Source organism: Lipophrys pholis (assembly GCF_963383615.2).
Source record: "Lipophrys pholis genome assembly, chromosome: 19".
Classification (NCBI taxonomy): Eukaryota; Metazoa; Chordata; class Actinopteri; order Blenniiformes; family Blenniidae; genus Lipophrys; species Lipophrys pholis.
Genome location: NC_137647.1, coordinates 117,558 through 139,081, shown reverse-complemented (window position 1 = coordinate 139,081; position 21,524 = coordinate 117,558). Strand labels below are relative to the sequence as shown.

The 21,524-nt window shown below is 45.4% G+C and overlaps 1 protein-coding gene across 1 annotated transcript in view; it reads right to left on the bottom strand.

The window, feature by feature from the left end:
• Positions 1-21,524, bottom strand: part of cacng2a (calcium channel, voltage-dependent, gamma subunit 2a) — a gene marked incomplete at both ends in the record, with an annotated part of 100,155 nt that overhangs the window by 17,947 nt on the left and 60,684 nt on the right. The window contains one exon of the mRNA XM_080488596.1: positions 13,132-13,215. Coding sequence (XP_080344722.1) covers positions 13,132-13,215 — 84 coding nt within the window. The remainder of the gene's footprint in view (positions 1-13,131; positions 13,216-21,524) is intronic.

Below are 21,524 nucleotides of genomic sequence, written 5' to 3'. Positions count from 1 at the left end.
AGTCGAGAAGCACTGTTTTGTTTTATTTTGTGATAATGTCTTCACATATTTCTTATTTTTTGTGTTTTGGTACATTCCAGCTTCTTCAGTTTTGTATATAGTTGCAACATGGGATGACCACCCATGCTAAGGTTTTGTATCATGTATGGAAAACTCTTAGAAATAAAGTGTTAAAAAAGAAAATAGTGATTTTGATCATAAATGCAGAGAGGATTAATAACTTGACTTTTAACAGTTGGTGTGAATTTTCATGAACTCACTGCTGTAATCTGCTTTAATCTGTAATCTGCCCCACCTCCCACTCCTCACTCCCACCCTTCAAGCCCCCACATGTGTTGCCCCAGACCCATTGATTTTATCGGGCGGCGCCAAAGCCAGATCAGGCTAGCGTCCAGTCTGCCGCGAAGCCCGAAGGGCGACAGGGGCGTGTGACAGGCCTGCCCTTCTGTCATCAATGTCAGCAAATACTCTCTGATCAACACACACAAAGCGCCAGGCGGCCATGACGCCAGGCAGGAGCACCCAGAAACACTGGGAATGAACTGCTCCTGCAGGAACAACCCTTCTGCTCTTCTTTATGAGGTCTGATGTGAATTGACTCAACGTGCCTGCGAGGGATGGGAGGAATGGAGGGATGGGAGGAATGGAGGGATGGGAGGAATGGAGGGATGGGAGGAATGAAGGGATGGGAGGAATGAAGGGATGGGAGGAATGAAGGGATGGGAGGAATGGAGGGATGAGAAGAATGGAGGGGTGGGAGGAATGGAGGGATGGGAGGAATGAAGGGATGGGAGGAATGAAGGGATGAGAGGAATGGAGGGATGGGAGGAATGGAGGGATGAGAGGAATGGAGGGATGAGAAGAATGGAGGGGTGGGAGGAATGGAGGGATGGGAGGAATGGAGGGATGAGAGGAATGGAGGGATGAGAGGAATGGAGGGATGGGAGGAATGGAGGGATGAGAGGAATGGAGGGATGAGAAGAATGGAGGGATGAGAGGAATGGGGGATGGGAGGAATGGAGGGATGAGAGGAATGGAGGGATGGGAGGAATGGAGGGATGAGAGGAATGGAGGGATGGGAGGAATGGAGGGATGAGAGGAATGGAGGGATGAGAAGAATGGAGGGGTGGGAGGAATGGAGGGATGGGAGGAATGGAGGGATGAGAGGAATGGAGGGATGAGAGGAATGGAGGGATGAGAGGAATGGGGGATGAGAGGAATGGAGGGATGAGAGGAATGGGGGATGAGAGGAATGGAGGGATGAGAGGAATGGAGGGATGAGAGGAATGGAGGGATGAGAGGAATGGAGGGATGAGAGGAATGGGGGATGGGAGGAATGGAGGGATGAGAGGAATGGGGGATGGGAGGAATGGAGGGATGAGAGGAATGGAGGGATGAGAAGAATGGAGGGGTGGGAGGAATGGAGGGATGGGAGGAATGGAGGGATGAGAGGAATGGAGGGATGAGAGGAATGGAGGGATGAGAGGAATGGAGGGATGAGAGGAATGAGGGATGAGAGGAATGGAGGCAGCGCTTTGCTCTGACCTGATTTCATTCTCATTGATCAACACAGGAAAAATATGACGTCTGCCCCGTTTAAACAACGTTTCCAGAGAAAATGTGCCGTTTTTGCATTTCAGACAGGTTTTTAATTTACATGGCAATGTTTTGAAAATTATGACCTGTCCAGACGTATCCTGTCCTCACCTGTCCAGGTGTATCCTATGCTGTCCAGGTGTATCCTGCCCTCACCTGTCCTGTCCAGGTGTATCCTGTCCTCACCTCTTCAGGTGTACCCCAGGTGTATCCTGTCCTCACCTGTCCAGGTGTATCCTATGCTGTCCAGGTGTATCCTGCCCTCACCTGTCCTGTCCAGGTGTATCCTGTCCTCACCTGTTCAGGTGTACCCCAGGTGTATCCTGTCCTCACCTGTTCAGGTGTATCCTGCCCTCACCTGTCCTGTCCAGGTGTATCCTGTCCTCACCTGTTCAGGTGTATCCCAGGTGTATCCTGTCCTCACCTGTCCAGGTGTATCCTGCCCTCACCTGTCCTGTCCAGGTGTATCCTGTCCTCACCTGTTCAGGTGTATCCCAGGTGTATCCTGTCCTCACCTGTCCAGGTGTATCCTGCCCTCACCTGTCCTGTCCAGGTGTATCCTGTCCTCACCTGTCCAGGTGTATCCCAGGTGTATCCTGTCCTCACCTGTCCAGGTGTATCCTGCCCTCACCTGTCCTGTCCAGGTGTATCCTGTCCTCACCTGTCCAGGTGTATCCCAGGTGTATACTGTCCTCACCTGTCCAGGTGTATCCTGCCCTCACCTGTCCTGTCCAGGTGTATCCTGTCCTCACCTGTCCTGTCCAGGTGTATCCTGTCCTCACCTGTCCAGGTGTATCCCAGGTGTATCCTGTCCTCACCTGTCCAGGTGTATCCTGTCCTCACCTGTCCTGTCCAGGTGTATCCTGTCCTCACCTGTCCAGGTGTATCCCAGGTGTATCCTGCCCTCACCTGTCCTGTCCAGGTGTATCCTGTCCTCACCTGTCCAGGTGTATCCCAGGTGTATCCTGTCCTCACCTGTCCAGGTGTATCCTGTCCTCACCTGTCCTGTCCAGGTGTATCCTGTCCTCACCTGTCCAGGTGTATCCCAGGTGTATCCTGCCCTCACCTGTCCTGTCCAGGTGTATCCTGTCCTCCTCCAGAGTAAACTAGGAATGGCTCCAGCGTCCTGCCATCCTGACTAATCTTGAACTAATTAGAAGATGGAGGGATGGATATATGGATATATATTTCAGAAGACTGGTAGTTCTATCAACATCTGCATGTAATCAACAGCTGACAGTTTGACAATAATTATCATCATGTCACATGGAACTGAAAATATATTTACGACTGCTGATATAATAATCTCTCATTTACTAAATAAACATCAGGCTCATTTTCAAAATGAGAAAAAAGAAAAAAAATGTGAACATTGTGCTTATTGAAATACAGAGCTTGATTTAAATTATTTAAAAAAAATTATTTCAGGCAAAAAAAACATGTTCACATTTAACATAAAATGTGAACTGGAACAGGACAGAAGGAAAGCTCCAGTTTTGCCTGAAAAGGAGTGGGAAGAAGAAAACGTATTTAATCCCACCCCCATTTTCAATTAATATTGACATAATGAACGTCACTGTTACATCTTCCATTTTTCTGTAAGTGTGCATTCAGAACTGAATGCCAATCATCGATACACATTATTGAATAAATCATACAGCAATAAAATAAATAACACATACCAGCAATGGTAATCAACAACACGTGAAGTATTGGAGAACCAAGGTACAGTATAAAGTATGGAGTGCATTTTCATCAAGGTATAGTTTTGCTTTATTAAGAATTGAGAGGCTTTTGGAGATTTTTGTTTTTATGATGTGTTGTTTCCATGACAATTTATGATAAATTATAACTCCCAAAAATGTATTCCCATTTACATTTTCAATTGGGGTACTGGCAATACCCCAATTGATAATTATTTGCAGTTCAGAATTTCTTTTGAGACTGCCGAATATAATTACATTAGTTTTTTGTATGTTTAAATATTGTTTTCATATTTACTTCTTTGTTCACAGTATGCACAAGCTCGTCATAATTATCACTACTGTAGATACTGCTGTCATCTGCAAAGAGAATAAGTTTTAGAACCTGCAATACATTCAAAATATCATTGATATACACATTGAAAAGTTCTGGCCCCAACACTGACCCCTGGGGGACACCAAGCAATGCCAAGTCTCTCTGAAGTGTACTGCCCCATTTTAACACACTACCCTTCCTGTTAAGTACCTTTTTACCTATTCGCTAGCTACCCCTCCATATTCCATATTCCATTCCATATTTTTCCAGCTTATTGAGTAAGATGGAATGTTTAATTGTATCAAAGGCTTTTTTAAGATCAATAAAAATACCAATTGCATTAGTAATTTCTTCGATTGCTTCAATTCTGGGCATTGAGGTTGTTCTTTTGGTTCTAAAACCAGATCGACCTGCATTTAGGATTTGATGTTTCTCAAGAAACTTTTTAGGTCAAAAATTGAAAAGCTTCTCTAGAACTTTTGAAAAGTGAGCCAATAAAGACATTGATCTGTAATTGGTAAAACAGTGTTTGTTGCCATTTTTGAAGAGTGGAATTACTTTAGCTATTTTCATTTTATTTGGAAAACAACTGGAACGATAAGTTGCAGATATAAACTAAGGGCTTCGTGATATTTACTATAACTTTTTAAGCAATGTCATGTCAATATCATGACAATCAGTAGATAATGTACTTTTGCACTTGAGCACAATGTCTAACACTTCCTGCTCGTTTGTGGCTGAGAGGAAAAGGGACAAAGGGGTCTTGCATTCATCACCTCTATGGTCTTGTCAGGATTCGGTGGGTCCGGTCCTGGCAGTTTTATGTTTTATGTTCTGTTTGTTCTGGTGAGTGTTGTCTTTCTGTTCTGTGTGTAGTGTTCCTTCCTCCCCCTCGCATTGTGACAGCAGGAGAACTCGTTCCACCTGTGGCTCATCAGCGGCCCCGCCCTTAAAAGCCTGGAGCTGCTAGTGGTCGTCGCCAGTCCGTACTCCTGTGAGGACAGTCGTCTGTGCCAGCTCTCTCTTCAGAGTCCGTCCCCAGTCCCCAGTCCCCAGTCCCCACTCCCCGGTCCCCGGTCCCCGCTCCCCACTCCCCGGTCCCCGGTCCCCGGTCCCCGCTCCCCACTCCCCGTTTCCCACTCCCCAGTCCCCGGTCCCCGCTCCCCGCTCCCCACTCCCCGTTTCCCACTCCCCAGTCCCCAGTCCCCGCTCCCCGCTCCCCGCTCCCCACTCCCCGTTCCCCAGTCCCCAGTCCCCGCTCCCTGCTCCCCACTCCCCACTCCCCGGTCCCCGCTCCCCGCTCCCCGCTCCCCACTCCCCGTTTCCCACTCCCCACTCCCCAGTCCCCAGTCCCCGCTCCCCGCTCCCCACTCCCCGTTTCCCACTCCCCAGTCCCCAGTCCCCGCTCCCCGCTCCCCGCTCCCCGGTCCCCACTCCCCGTTTCCCACTCCCCACTCCCCGGTCCCCGCTCCCCGCTCCCCGCTCCCCGCTCCCCGGTCCCCACTCCCCGTTTCCCGCTCCCCGGTACCCGCTCCCCACTCCCCACTCCCCGGTCCCCACTCCCCACTCCCCGGTACCCGCTCCCCACTCCCCGGTCCCCGCTCCCCGCTCCCCAGTCCCCACTCCCCACTCCCCGGTCCCCACTCCCCACTCCCCGGTACCCGCTCCCCACTCCCCGGTCCCCGTTTCCCACTCCCCGGTACCCGCTCCCCACTCCCCACTCCCCGGTCCCCGCTCCCCACTCCCCGGTACCCGCTCCCCACTCCCCGGTCCCCGCTCCCCGCTCCCCAGTCCCCACTCCCCACTCCCCGCTCCCGCTCCCCGCCATCCTCTCCCATCCGGCACCGTGGAGAAGCTTCTCTGCAGTCGTTGTCTGGGAGCTGAAGGATCCCCCTTGTTTAATAAACTTTTGATTTTTTTTCAACTTTCTAACAAACGTGGTCTCGTGTGTTCTGCATCTTGGGTCTGCCCTCCCGGAACCATGACAGGTCTGGAATTTCAGCAGCCAACTGTGGGCCAACATTTACAAAGAAAGTATTGTGAAGTAAATCATTTACAATATTGTCCACGCTGCGTTTTTCATCAATAAAGTATTCAGGGTATGTTGACTTTGAAGATCCTTGTTTAATGAGGCTATTCAGAGCATCCCAAGTTCCTTTTATATTTTTTATTGTCATATAATCTTTTCTTATAATATAACTGTTTACTGATTCTTATATCTGTTAATTTATTCCTGTACCTCTTATATCTTAGTTCCATTTCTTTATTTTTTTCTTTGAACAGTTTATAGAGATTATTTTTCTTTTAACAGGCATTAATCATTCCTTTTGTCAGCCAAGGGCTTTTTATGTGTTTTTTCTTGAAGCAATATTCCCTCACTGGACAATGTTTATTGTGCAGAAAAGTAAATATACACTGCTCAAAAAAATTAAAGGAACACTTTGAAAACACATCAGATTTCAATGGTGAAAAAAACATGTTGGATATCTATACTGATATAGACAGTTTAATGTCTCAGGAACAAAAGGATGCCACATCTTTTGATGGAAATAAAGGTTTTCAGCCTACAGAGGGCTCAGTATATAGACACCCCAAAAATCAAAGTGAAAAAATGATGTGGCAGGCTCGTCCATTTTGCCTAAATTCAATTTCTGCAACTCAAAATTCTTTTCAATATCTTGTGTGGCCCCCACGTGCTTGTATGCATGCTTGACAACGTCGCGGCATGCTCCTAATGAGACGACGGATGGTGTCTTGTGGGATGTCCTCCCAGATCTGTCTAAGGGCATCAGTGAGCTCCTGTAAAGTCTGAGGAGCAACCTGGCGCCGTCTGATGGACCGAAACATTATGTTCCAGAGGTGTTCTATCGGATTTAGATCAGGTGATCGTGAGGGCCATTCAATTGTGTCAATTCCTTCATCCTCCAGATACTGTCTGCATGCTCCTGCCACATGAGGCCGGGCATTGTCGTGGACCAGGAGGAACCCAGGACCTACTGCACCAGCGTAGGGTCTGACCATGGGTGCAAGGATTTCATCCCGATACCTAATGGCAGTCGGACTGCCGTTCTCTAGCCCGTAGAGGTCTGTTCGTCCCTCCATGGAAATGCCTCCCCAGACCATCCCTGACCCACCACCGAACGGGTCATGCTGAATGATGTTGCAGGCAGCATAGCGCTCTCCTTGGCTTCTCCAGACCCTTTCACGTCTATCACAGGTGCTCAGGGTAAACCTACTCTCATCTGTGAAAAGCACAGGGCGCCAGTGGCGGACTTGCCAATTCTGGTGTTCTATGGCAAATGCCAATCGAGCTCCACGGTGCTGAGCAGTGAGCACAGGGCACACTACAGGACGTCGTGCCCTGAGGCCACCCTCGTGAAGTCTGTTTCTGACTGTTTGGGCAGAGACATTCACACCAGTAGCCTGCTGGAGGTCATTCTGTAGGGCTCGGGCAGTGCTCCACCTGTTCCTCCTTGCACAAAGCAGCAGATATCGGTCCTGCTGATGGGATGAGGACCGTCTACGGCCCTGTCCAGCTCTCCTAGAGTAACTGCCTGTCTCCTGGAATCTCCTCCATGCTCTGGAGATTGTACTGGGAGACACATCAAATCTTCTTGCAACAGCACGCATGGATGTGCCATCCTGGAGGAGTTGGACAATCTGCGCAACTTCAGGAGGGTTAAGAAATCGCCTCATGCTCCCAGTCGTGATAATGACTCTAGCTAAAGCCAACACTTGTGGAAAAACAGTTGAAAAAGATCAAGAGGGAGGAACTTGAAATGGCCTCCACCTGCAAAACCAGTCCTGTTTTGGGGGCCATCTCGTTGTTGCCCCTCTAGTGCACATGTTGTTAATTCCATCAACACCAATGCAGCTGAAACTGATTAACAACCCCCTCTGCCACGTACCTGACCAAAACCTTATCAGAAAAGTGCAATTGAATTCATGCCATACCCTGATAAAAAACTGTTCCTTTCATTTTTTTGAGCAGTATATCTATAAATTTACTGTAAGCACTGTCCACTTTGATTCTCCTCAATCCTGAATATAAGCTGTTGTTGAGGGCACTGATACTATCTTCTGTCATGATCTCTTTACTTTTTTACTTTTGAGATTAATCATACAGAGTAAAGACGGGTAAGTGGTCAGTAATGTCACATATCAATAGGCCACTGGTGATTTCATTTCCCATAGTATTGGTAAAGATGTCGATGATTGTGGCACTATGAGACGTTATTCGAATTGGTTTTGGAATTGTTGGATATAGAAACAAACTACATTATCTTGGTAAAATCATTAACACTTTTCAGTTTAGTCGGATTTAACAAGTCAATGTTAAAGTCACCACAGATGAATAAGGTTTTTTTGTTCAATGTAGAAAACAATTTCTCAATCCACTCATTACATATTACTATATTAGAACCTGGTGTCCGTATACACAACTTATGAGGACATTTTTCCTTATTGCATTTTGAATCTCCACTGTTAGACATTCCAATATTCCGTCAAGTGCCAAGGTCATATTTGGAATGCCTTTAAAATGTACAGATTTGTGAATGTATAAAGCAACCCCACCCCCTGCTTTATTGATTCTTTTCATATATCTTGATTCATAACCATCCAGCAAAAAATGTAGACCTTGGTCAGCATTTAACCAGTTTTCTGTCATAGCAATGATAGTAAATGGATGAGTAAAATTGCACACATACTCTTTGATGGACTCAAAATTGGAAGACATACTTCTACTGTTAAAGTGTATTATTGACAGTTCGCCATACTGTTCATTGGTATAATAATTGCAGTATTTCACAATAGAAGAGAAGAAATTATTATCGGGGTCTATGTCAGTATCCATCTCTGTTGTGTTGTGCTCATGGTATTCACAACTTTCCAGTTCCATTTGTTTATGTTGAGGAATTCTCTGTAATATATCTGTGTCATTACTTGGTGTAGACTGAGTTTTTGGTGTATTTGGCTTTGTGATGATGAGTTACCTCAATATCATTGAGTGTCAGTAATAATCCAGATCTTCCATTTTCTTCACCACCAGAACTTTCCCTTTCTATGGCCTTCCATTCACTTTGATGAAGATCTTGCAGTTTGTTGAATTTTGCCTTGTTTTTTTCAGTTGCCTTGCTTTCCTTGCAATGTCAGCATTTCTTCTTGTCAGATGTTCATTGATGTAAACATCCATGCCATTCAGTTTGCGTCCTTGTTTTAGAAGTGCAATTTTCCTTTTCCGATTTGTGAACCTCATAATTACACCTGGTGGTCCCAGGTGCTTGGTGGGTAGTGGGTGACATGCTTCGATGTGCTCCAGGTCCATCTCCATCAGGTCCATCTCCATCTCCATCCCTTTGCTCTGGAGGTAAGAATCCCCCTGTTGCTCCACCGGCTGCATCTCCTGGTCGCTGGGCTCCCCGCTGTCCGTGGCCACCGCGCGCACATAGCAGCCTGATCTTGATGCTGGTGATGACCACATCATTCATGTGGGACCATTGCTCCAGCTCGTCCATTCGCCTGTCCAAATCCACGATGTGCTGGTCTTTTTGGGCGTTCTGGAGGCACAGTTGTTTCATCTCCTCCAGCAGCCCCAGAAGCTGTCATATCACCACATAAGGAATCCAGGGAGACAGATAATTCCTTTATACAGACAATGAATGTAAACACATGAACTCAGTTGAGAAGTCTGTGAGACTCAGTGGAGGATCATTGTGACTCTGGAACCAGATTTAGTTTGATTCTGTTCAGAGCTGCTCTCTTCAGACCTGGAAAGAGTCTCAGGGACATTTGGATCCAGGAAGTGAAGCATTAGTTTTTACAAGCTACTCCTTCAGGTCCAAGTGTGCTTGGAGATCCATCATCAGCACCAGGAGAGGCCCAGCATTGACCCAGTTAAAGTCAGAGTCACTTCCTGTGAGAAGCTCCTGACATCTGAGATGAGAAATGAATCTTAATGAACTGAAGAGCTGCTGGACTCTCAGACCAGGTCTAGGATCCTGGTGGACTGGTCCTACTGAACTCTCAGACCAGGTCCAGGATCCTGGTGGACTGGTCCTACTGGACTCTCAGACCAGGTCTAGGATCCTGGTGGACCGGTCCTACTGAACTCTCAGACCAGGTCTAGGATCCTGGTGGACTGGTCCTACTGGACTCTCAGACCAGGTCTAGGATCAAGAGAGAAGAATGACCTTAAACGACTCCATTCTGGATTAAAAGCTTGATTTTCATTGTCAATACTTCTTTTTTTGAAGAGCGTCATCTGGTCCCGGTTTTTCCTCAATTTTCTGTCTCGTCCATTTTTTCTTTCCTTTATTCTGTCTTTTTCTCTCGCTTTGTCCATTGGAAACGGTCTCAGTCTGTCAAAGTTTTGTCCCTAAAATACACAGATTTGACTGGCTGCTGGGATCACATGTGGTGGCTTAACTCACATGCAATTGGTCAGTGTGTTTCCTAATCCACTAAACTATTACCGTACAGACTAGAAAAGCTGCACCGATTCCTGATAGAAGTGCTCCATCAGGTTTACTATTACCGTAAAGACTATATCAGCTGCGCCAGTTGAAAAAGAAGCGCTCCGTCAGTAACCTTCTGTTTGGGCTGGAGGTTGGTTCAGGTCCAGAGAGGACAGCATCTGGGTCCGGATCCTGACCGCGGTCCGCCATTTGGTGATGCCAGATCTAAAGCTTTGTCTTCTACTGATTCTCAGCTTGAGTAACGGGGCGTCCGGTGGAGCAGTGGATGATGGGAGCTCCGACTCGGCATGATCTAAAAACCCAGTGGCGCTTCAGCTGGCTTATGTAACACACACACACACACACACACACACACACACACACACACACACACACACACACACACACACACACACACACACACACACACACACACACACACACACACACACACACACACACACACACAATCTATTGATATCAGTATGTAACTGTGTGTGTCAGCATAAGGACAGAAGATTAGAGTGTGTGTGTGTTTTCAGAGGATATTACTGGATTTGCGTTTTTTCTGCACATCACTAAACATTTCCCTTCTCTTCTTCCTCCTCCTCCTCTTTCTCACTACAGTGTCTGATGACGTCACTGGTGTGTCCCTTGTATTTTGGACCACTATCTCCCCATTACGTTATTTCTGCCGGAATTTCACCTGAAGTGACATCACGAGTTGTTGCATAACACCCCCCCACATACTCTTTCTCTTTCTCTCTCTCTCTCTCTCTCTCTCTCTTGCCACCCAGAGGTGCCATGAAACTCCTGATTATGGAAATACCAGGCGTGTCCATTCAAACAGGCAGATGTAGGAAATGAAGAGACGTCAGAGGAGGTTTTAACAGGCGGGGAGAAATGCACCGTGACCTCTTCATTCACCTGGGAAGGGAATGTGTGAATCACAGCGGCTCAGATGGAGAGCTGCTCGACTCCTCTGACATGCAACATTATGGGCGTGATGTGGAGAGACAGCGATGGAGAGAGGCCTGACCTATATAAGAAGGAGGCTGAAATATTTATGGACACGAGTGTCCTAATTGTCAAGCCAATGGGAGCCACTGTGGCCTTCTCGTCCAATCACAGCTATGGGAAGACGTTAACAAACACTCATCAACACAGCGGTCTGAGGGGCCTCGCCCACCCCGCCACTGTCATCGAGCCCCACAGATGCCTCGTTAACACCGATGTGGCTGTGCCCAACACGAGCCACCGACAGGAGCCGGCGTCATGGGACGGACAGGAGTCTTGGTCATGGGACAGGAGCCGCGGTCATGGGACAGAGAGGAGTCGTGGTCATGGGACAGGAGCCTCCCTCATGGGACAGAGAGGAGTCGTGGTCATGGGATGGACAGGAGCCAGGGTGATGGGACGACGGACAGATGCCAGACCACTGCAGGCTGCAGGGGTCAACATCACGGGCAGGACGGCAGCATGGCGCCAACATCTAGGAGAGGGACATCATGGGGCAGGGGAGGACAACATGGTTCCAACATGTGGGGTGGGGGGAAAATGGCGCCATTATCAGGGGCAAAAGTGAGGGGGCAGCATGGTGTCAACATCTGGGGCAAAAGAGGGGGGCTACATGGCTCGAACATCAGGGGCAGGAGGGGTGAAATATGGCGCCAATATCTGGGGTGGGCACATGGTGTCAACATCAGGTTGGGCAACACAGCGCCAAGATCTGGGGGTGGAGTGGGGGTAACATCAGGGGAAGGGGGGCCAATACGACATCAACATCAGGGGTGGGGGGAATTTTGGGCATTTTTGTGTTCCATGCATTCCATCTTCCCCATTTTTGAGATTACCTCATTTAATCAATAATTTTTTGTTGCCATGTGGCTCATGACTCACTTCAAGTGATTTTATTCACCAATCACATCACACAGATGCAGTTTCACAAACAACATCTACTTCATATTGTAACATGTTGTTTAACTTGCACAGCAATAAAAAAAAACAAAAAAACAACTTTACCTGACCTGAAGGAAATCTTTCCTGTCATTGACCCGCTACGTTGATGTTGTGATATTTACTGTGGCCACTAGAGGGTGCCATAAATCTGAACTTGCCCTATTTATGTTTTCCTGTAAAGTCTCCCAATGTCGCATCTTTCCATTAATCTTTGAGAGACCATGAATAATCTGAACTCAGAAATCTAAATTGATATGCAGCAATCATCAAAACAGTAATGGAGCTGCTGTATGGGAATCTGACAATTCAATTGTAAATATTCAAGTTAGTTTCATTGATCAGCAACAAGCAGAGAATCCAGATCCAAGAACCAGCAATTTTAAAGTAACATGTGTCGATATCAACTTTCCTGGCCACTGCTTCTCCAACACGTCTTCCTAAAAGCTGCCTTCACAGATTGCCTGAGAAAAACAAGCAAATTCTTGTCTGTCCATCCAAATAAAAATCCACCAAATTTATAAAGAGTCACTTACTATTTGTCTGCATAAGTTAAGCTACATGATTAAGCAATACCGGGAAAAAACATCAATGTGTCCAGCTTAGAGTCGGTTATTCACAGGAAAATCCCAGCTCAGACACGTTAACTGGAGTATTGACCAAACAGTAGTAACAGTACATCACAGACTTGGAGTCCTGTGATTTCTAGCATTGGCCAGGCAGATGAGTTCGACAAGCGTCTCTGTCTTTGCTTGCACAAAGGAGAAGGGCGCAGAAATCAATGGACTGTGTTTACAAGGTACACAACCGACAGTAACACTGCACGTAACGTTCCACACAGCCAAGCAGTAAAAACAGACGAGCCGCTTGGCAGCACTCAGCCTGGCCAGCCTCGTTGCCGAAACGCAGGCCGGGCCAAGACGAGAGCCCTCTGGCATCACGCTCACGTCTGAGCAGTAAAAAAAGAGAAAGTGGGAATAATATCAAAAAGAAATTTAAGGAAGAGAAATGCCTGCTGGGATTAGTCTTCTCTCCCTCCCTCCCTCCTCGTGGTTGCAGGAGTGAAGAATATAAAAATTCCCAGCATGATGGGAGTCATACTCACGTAAGAAGTACTCCGACGGGTCTGCTTCGTAATCTGTCTCTTCTGGAAAATGGTCTATCTGTTTACACATCCCCTTGAAGTTTCCTGCAGAAAACACAGGGAGGTTAACTGAGGTCAAACGAGAAGACAAGCTTCTTCTTCTGTGGTGAAATCAAATAAATTAGTCCAAGATAGTGGTGAGTACAGAAATATTGTCTTGTCAGTGTTTAGTTCTTCCTTCACATGTGAACAGTGATGCTCAGTGATGATGAGGCATTTTTCATTTCAGAAAACCTTCTCACTGGACAGTAGGGATGTCCCGATCCGATCGGTAGATATCGGATCAGGGCTGATATTGGTGATTATCAGCATTATATTGGTGTCCCAGTAACTCGGTAGGCTTCATTAATAATTGGAAGTCCTTCTGGGACAAGCCTGGTCTCATCAGGAGGGACGGCATCCATCCCACGTTGGATGGAGCGTACCTCTTATCTAGAAACAGAGTTAAAAGCTTAGCTCCTCCATCCTGACGTAGCAGAGTGGGGACCAGGCAACAGAGTGGCAGTCCTACACGCCTCTCTGAGTTTCCCTCTGGGCAGTCACCAACCATAGCTAACTTAGTTAAACATCCCATAGAGACTGTGTCTATCCCTCGGACCACCACAAGTATGAAACTATCTAAACCTAGGAAAACTACTTCTAATGACTACAAAAACTTCATCCGTATCAAGTGTGAAACTAGACAAAATCAAGACAAACAAATGAAAAGTGGTTTCCTAAACATGAGATCTTTATCATCCAAAGCTCTTCTAGTCAATGATCTGATAAGTGAACACAACATTGATCTCTTTGGATGAACAGAAACCTGCTACGTAAAGATGAGTATGTTAGTCTAAATGAAGCCTCCCCTCCAAGTCATACTAACACTCAAATAGCTGGTGGAGGTGGTGGAGGAGGGTGGAGGCAGCCATCTAGAACTCTCACTTACTAATTAATATTAACCCAAAATAGTACTGTAGCCAAACTGACCAAGAACCAAAATAGTGTTGAGCCCACCATTCCTATCAATATATGTAGTGAGGACTTCATGAAGTTCTTTCAAAATAAAATGACAAGGCTTAGGGATAACATCCATCAAACCTTACCGTCCGTTAGCCCCATAACAGAGGAACTGGTTAAACCTAACAGTCATCTGGAATGCTTTCAGCAAATACAACTAGTCCAACTAAACTCCCTTATTTCTTCTGCTAAACCAACTACTAGCCTGTTGGACCCAATTCCTACTAGAATTCTGAAAGAGGCACTGCCACTAATCAATAATTCTATACTGGCAATTATTAACCAGTCTCTAACAATAGGCTATGTGCCCCAATCCTTTAAACTAGCAGTTATTAAACCTCTCATTAAGAAGCCAAACTTAGACACAAGCCTTCTCTCAAACTACAGGCCCATCTCCAACCTTCCTTTCCTGTCAAAGGTTCTGGAGCAAGTAGTGGCTAAACAACTCCAGGATTATCTGCAGGAGAATAATCTGTTAGAGGACCTTCAGTCCAGCTTCAGAATGAACCACAGTACAGAGACTGCTCTGCTAAAAGTTACTAATGACCTTCTAATGGCCTCAGATAGAGCTCTTCTATCTGCTTTACTTCTTCTGGACCTTAGTACTGCATTTGATACTGTCCATCATAATATACTTTTAAAGGGGACATATCCTGCTAAATCCACTTTTTTAGCCCTTAAATGCATGTTGTTGTATATTTAGAGTGTTTAGAAGTACAGAAAAGTTCAAAGTAGTCTCTTCAGGTGCTCCGTTGATATCTTTATATTCTGTTTTGGTCATATTTTGCGATCGGTTTCGATTTTTCTATTCTCTATTACGTTTTTTGAACAATGACGTCACAGTATTCTCAGCAGAACTGCCAAATTAGGACATCGACATTTCGAGCAATCCGCCATTTTTGTTTCTCGCTGCGATTTTGTAGTCCAACCGAAGTTACGAGAGGATAAGTGGAAATGTTCGGTTGTTGGATGTAGTAACCCACAAGCTTCGTTACACCGTCTCCCAGCATCAGAACCTTTTCCAAGTGCCTGGTTGAGTTTTATTTTTCACAGAAATGTACCCACATCTGTGGGTAAGGTCATTTTTGTGTGCGCGAATCACTTTAAGGACGACTGCTTCAGCAACCTCCGCCAGGATAAAGAAGGATTTGCCGAAAGACTTGGTCTGATTGAGCGGTCAGTTCCTTCTATCTATGGAGACGACGAACAGAGCACTTCGGTAAGCTGTATATAACGCTAAAAAGTGTGATGATAAGACGTCCCTGTCATTGTTTTGTTAGCATTAGCAGTTGCACCGTCTTCATATGTTAGCGCTGTGTGCTCGTTTTAGATTAGAATGTAACTTCTGTGTTAAATAGTCGTTGTAATACAGGCAGTATTGTAGTAGTGGGCATGGATGGAGAAGTTAGTGTAAATATAGTAACACACCATTGCGTTACATCCATATGAAGACGTTGTTCTTCAGGTGCATCATGGTCATTTTCATCTGGCTCCGCCGGGTCCGACTCTGGCTCCAACATGTATGGCTGGATGGACAAATCTTCCCTTGTTGACATTTTGTAAATAATGTGTGAATATAAAGTTTCTGCGCCGCTAGATAATTGTATCTGTTCTATCAAACTACCAAGATGGCCGAACAGGGTGGAGTTGAACCGAGTGTCACCTCTGCAACCTGGAGAGGAGGCGGGGTATGAAGAGACCGCCCCAAAACGAGTTGCTCTCAGAAGCACATCAGAAAAGGGGTAGAAAAGGGGCCTGTGGAGCTCTAATAATGAGGAATTCAGACCCAAGCATTGCAGTTCCGCTTTATATAGACCACAACTGTATGATTTAGATGTAAAAAGGAAGGATTTAAAAGCATGATATGTCTCCTTTAAGGAGATTAGAAGATGCCGTCGGCATTAAAAACTTAGCCTTAAACTGGTTTAAATCATATTTATCTGACCGCTTTCAATTTGTTCATGTAAATAACAAATCTTCAATACATGAAGGGGTCCTGTGTGGAGTACCACAAGGCTCCGTCCTCGGACCCATATTGTTTAATCTCTAGATGTTACCACTCGGAAATATTATTAGGAAACACAGCATTAACTTTCATTGTTTATGCAGATGATACTCAGCTCTATTTATCAGTTAAAGCAATCAGGCCGACCAACTTGTTAAACTAGAGTCCCTGCCTCAGGGACGTTAAGTCCTGGATGTCTATCAACTTCTTAATGCTCAACACATCCAAGACTGAGGTTCTAATCCTAGGTCCTAAAAAGCTCAGGGATTACTTTTCAGATAGTCTGATTACCTTAGATAATATTACCTTAACCTCTAACAGTGATATTAGGAACCTGGGTGTTATTTCTGATCAGGATCTGTCCTTTATGTCCCATGTTAAACATGTCTCCAGGACAGCCTTCTTCCATCTAAGGAATATTGCAAAAATGAGAAACTTCTTGTCCTTCAAAGATGCAGAACAAATGCTTCCTGCCTTTGTGACTTGAAGATGAGATGATTGTAACTCCCTAATGTCAGGATGTCCAAACTCCTCTGTTAGGATCTTCCAGCTAGAGCAGAACGCTGCTGCAGGTTTACTAACCAGAACTGGAAGAAGAGAGCACATCTCCCCAGTCTTAGCATCCTTACACTGGCTTCACATCAAATCTAGAATAGAATTCAACATCCTTCTGATCACATCTAAAACTCTTCATCACCAGGCTCCGTCCTATATGGAGAAACTTCTAGAAGGGTCCTCACCCTCCACGAGCCCTTGGCTCTGAGGATGCAGGACTGTTGGTAATCCCTAAAGTCCTTCAAAGTAAAAGAGGATGCAGGACTGTTGGGTAATCCCTAAAGTGAATTGATTTGTGAGTGTGCGGCCTGCCGTAAACTGAGGTGAGCAGCCTGAAGCCACTGAGAGGATCAACCAGCAGTCTGGAGGGAGTTTAAGGTGGATAACCAAAACCAGTCCGAGAGGTGGAGCACCAGAGCTTCACCACAGTCCTGAGAGGTGGAGCACCAGAGCTTCACCACAGTCCTGAGAGGTGGAGCACCAGAGCTTCACCACAGTCCTGAGAGGTGGAGCACCAGAGCTTCACCACAGTCCCGAGAGGTGGAGCACCAGAGCTTCACCACAGTCCAGAGAGGTGGGAGCACCAGAGCTTCACCACAGTCCTGAGAGGTGGAGCACCAGAGCTTCACCACAGTCCTGAGAGGTGAGCACCAGAGCTTCACCACAGTCCAGAGAGGTGGAGCACCAGAGCTTCACCACAGTCCTGAGAGGTGGGAGCACCAGAGCTTCGTTTAACCAACTAATCTGATAAGACATCTAAAAAGTAAACATGCGGTGGAGTACGCTCAGCAAACACCATCATCCGTGGACAAAAGATGACGTAATGACCCCCCTCCTCCCCCCACCGCGCTCCGCTACGTCACCTAATAACCAGAACAATCAGGGACTAGAAGCTCCGGTGGAGCTGCAGAAGCTAGAAGCAGGCGGAGCGGGGCCATAGACCTATAAAACTAGAGTAATATATAGTGGTTTATGTGTTTATGTAAGAAGTCTATTCTAAATTTCTATGTGGTCTGTCTTCTTCTGCGTTCTTGTTGTGTTTGGTGAGTCACAGCGCCCCTACAGGCAACTGGGAACTGGGTTCTTCTGATTGGTTTTACTGAATACTGTTTATGTTGCAGTTTTTTATACTTTCTATGTTTGTCAACTGATTCACTGGGTTTCATTTTTTATTTTTTTTTAATTTGCCACAAAATGCAGGTGAAGTAGTTTCAGTTAAGATAAATAAGAGAAACAAGACTGCAGAGTGGAACTGGGTTTCTTTGTTGTTCTGACTGAATAAAGTTTAAATAAGTTCTTAAGTCGTTTTGAGAAGAATTTGATTCAATAAGTGAGTTTTACAATCATTTCTAGGTAAACAAAGCTTCTGCTAATACTGCTTTTAGCTTCAGACATCTTAGTTGCTCCAAAAACACATATTGAGTATCTTTGCAATAGTAATGTGAGTATCGTATCGGGAAAGTATCGTATCGGCCAATACTCAATTCTGGAAAAATCGGATCGGTATCGAGGGCAAAAAAGTGTGATCGGGACGTCCCTACTGGACAGTGCAGACGTAAATGACCAAACTGGAGTTTGATTCTGCTGCTTTCAGCGTCTTGTGAGAGAGAGAGAGAGAGAGAGAGAGAGAGAGAGAGAGAGAGAGAGAGAGAGAGAGAGAGAGACAGAGAGAGACAGAGAGAGAGAGAGAGAGAGAGTGAGAGAGAGAGAGAGAGCGAGAGAGAGAGAGAGACAGAGAGAGACAGAGAGAGAGAGAGAGAGAGAGAGAGAGAGAGAGAGAGAGAGAGACAGAGAGAGACAGAGAGAGAGAGAGAGAGAGAGAGAGGAGACAGAGAGAGACAGAGAGAGAGAGAGAGAGAGACAGAGAGAGCGAGAGAGAGAGAGAGAGAGAGAGAGAGAGAGAGAGAGAGAGAGAGAGAGAGACAGAGAGAGAGAGAGAGAGAGAGAGAGAGACAGAGAGAGACAGAGAGAGACAGAGAGAGCGAGAGAGAGAGAGAGAGAGAGAGGAGACAGAGAGAGACAGAGAGAGACAGAGAGAGAGGAGAGAGCGCTGATACAGCCACAAGGCCGCAACTTGTAGAAGAAACAGGTACTAGAAGTACTATATGGAAGAACTTTGGCTTCAAACAAAAGAGCCCAGTGTCTCCATCAACACTGAAGCTCCACTGTGTAAACAGTGTTAGAGAACACGTCTGGTTAAAGAGTGGAAACACTACTAACCTGCTAACCTGCTAACCTGCTAAACACCTGAAGGACAAACACCCAGACCTGCAGAAGGAGTTCAAAGAACCACAGCTAGTAACTTATATACGCATGAAAAAATAGCTCTGGAAAACAATGTAAGCTATTTAATATATTATAAATATAATATAATAAATAATATAAAAGAATATAATATGACAATATTTTATTATAGCCATTTAATGCTATAAAGATTACTGCATTAGTAACATACCATTTAAAGACACTGGTCCCTACTTAAGACAGCTGATCTAATGACATTTTTTTTCTTCTCTTCTTATTTCGGAAAAGTATCGAAAGTATCAAACTAGATGGTGGTATCGGTATCAGTATCGGTATCGGTACCAAAATGTTGGTATCCTGCCATGGAGTTTGAGTGAGCGCAGATAAATTGTACCGGACCGCCGCGTTCGAGTGCTGCGGTGCGTTCAATGACCTCCAGGAAAAGTCTCTCCAGACCAGAGATCTTCCCTTCTTCAGTCCTTCATCAAGAACCCAGCTGCTGTAAAAGCCTCAATAGAACCAGGTCTCTGACAGCTTGCTGGGAGGTTCTTCACCCCCTCTGGAACAATCCTGACATCCTGCAAAGAAAGAAACCAAGAAACTTCCCAAGATGGCAAAATAAAGGAAGAAGAACCTCTGAAGAACTTTCCTCCAGTAACTCTTTGGTTCCATTGAATGAGCTAATAGAACCATCTGCTATCAGTCAGAACAAGTATCTGGAACCTCTTCAGCTTCACTCAATAATCCCAAGTCAGTGTAATCTAGAAGAGATTGAGCTGAACTGACCTCAGACAGTGACAAAGCTCCTGAAGATCTCAGCTCCTAAACCTCTTTCTAAAATCATCTCAATCCTGGAGCTTCAAATATCTCAACATCACCAGACCCAACGTTTGGGTCACTACTCTGTACTAGTACCTTAGTACTCTGATAACACCACCATACTGCTCAGACTGGACAAGCTCCTCCACACAGTACTTTACAGTACAAGGTCCTTCACACAGTACTTTACAGTAACAAGCTTCTCCACACAGTACTTTACAGTACAAGGTCCTCCACACAGTACTTTACAGTACAAGGTCCTTCACGCAGTACTTTACAGTACAAGCTTCTCCACACAGTACTTTACAATACAAGGTCCTCCACAGAGTACTTACAGTACAAGCTTCTCCATACAGTACTTTACAATACACGGTCCTCCACAGAGTACTTTACAATACAAGGTCCTCCACAGAGTACTTTACAATACAAGGTCCTCCACAGAGTACTTTACAATACAAGGTCCTTCACACAGTACTTTACAGTACAAGCTCCTCCACACAGTACTTTACAATACAAGGTCCTCCACAGAGTACTATACAATACAAGGTCCTTCACACAGTACTTTACAATACAAGGTCATCTACAGAGTACTTTACAATACAAGGTCCTCCACAGAGTACCTTACAATACAAGGTCCTCTACAGAGTACTTACAATACAAGTCCTCTACAGAGTACTTTACAATACAAGCTCCTCTACAGAGTACTTTACAATACAAGGTCCTTCACACAGTACTTTACAAAACAAGGTCTCCACAGAGTACTTTTACAATACAAGGTCCTCTACAGAGTACTTTACAATACAAGGTCCTCCCACAGAGTACTTTACAATACAAGGTCCTTCACACAGTACTTTACAAAACAAGGTCCTCCACAGAGTACTTTACAATACAAGGTCCTCCACAGAGTACTTTACAATACAAGGTCTTCACACAGTACTTTACAAAACAAGGTCCTCCACAGAGTACTTTACAATACAAGGCCTTCACACAGTACTTTACAAAACAAGGTCCTCCACAGAGTACTTTACAATACAAGGTCCCTTCACACAGTACTTTACAATACAAGGTCCTCCACAGAGTTACCTTACAATACAAGGTCCTTCACACAGTACTTTACAATACAAGGTCCTCCACAGAGTACTTTACAATACAAGGTCCTTCACACAGTACTTTACAAAACAAGGTCCTCCACAGAGTACTTTACAATACAAGGTCCTTCACACAGTACTTTACAAAACAGGTCCTCCACAGAGTACTTTACAAAACAAGGTCCTCCACATGAGTACTTTACAATACAAGGGTCCTCCACAGAGTACCTTACAATACAAGGTCCTTCACACAGTACTTTACAATACAAGGTCCTCTACAGAGTACTTTACAATACAAGGTCCTTCACACAGTAACTTTACAATACAAGGTCCTCTACCGAGTACTTTACAATACAAGGTCCTTCACACAAGTACTTTACAAAACAAGGTCCTCCACAGAGTACTTTACAATACAAGGTCCTTCACACAGTACTTTAACAATACAAGCTCCTCCACAGAGTACTTTACAATACAAGGTCCTCCACAGAGTACTTTACAGTACAAGGTCCTTCACACAGTACTTTACAATACAAGGTCCTCCACAGAGTACTTTACAATACAAGGTCCTTCACACAGTACTTTACAAAACAAGGTCCTCCACAGAGTACTTTACAAAACAAGGTCCTCCACAGAGTACTTTACAA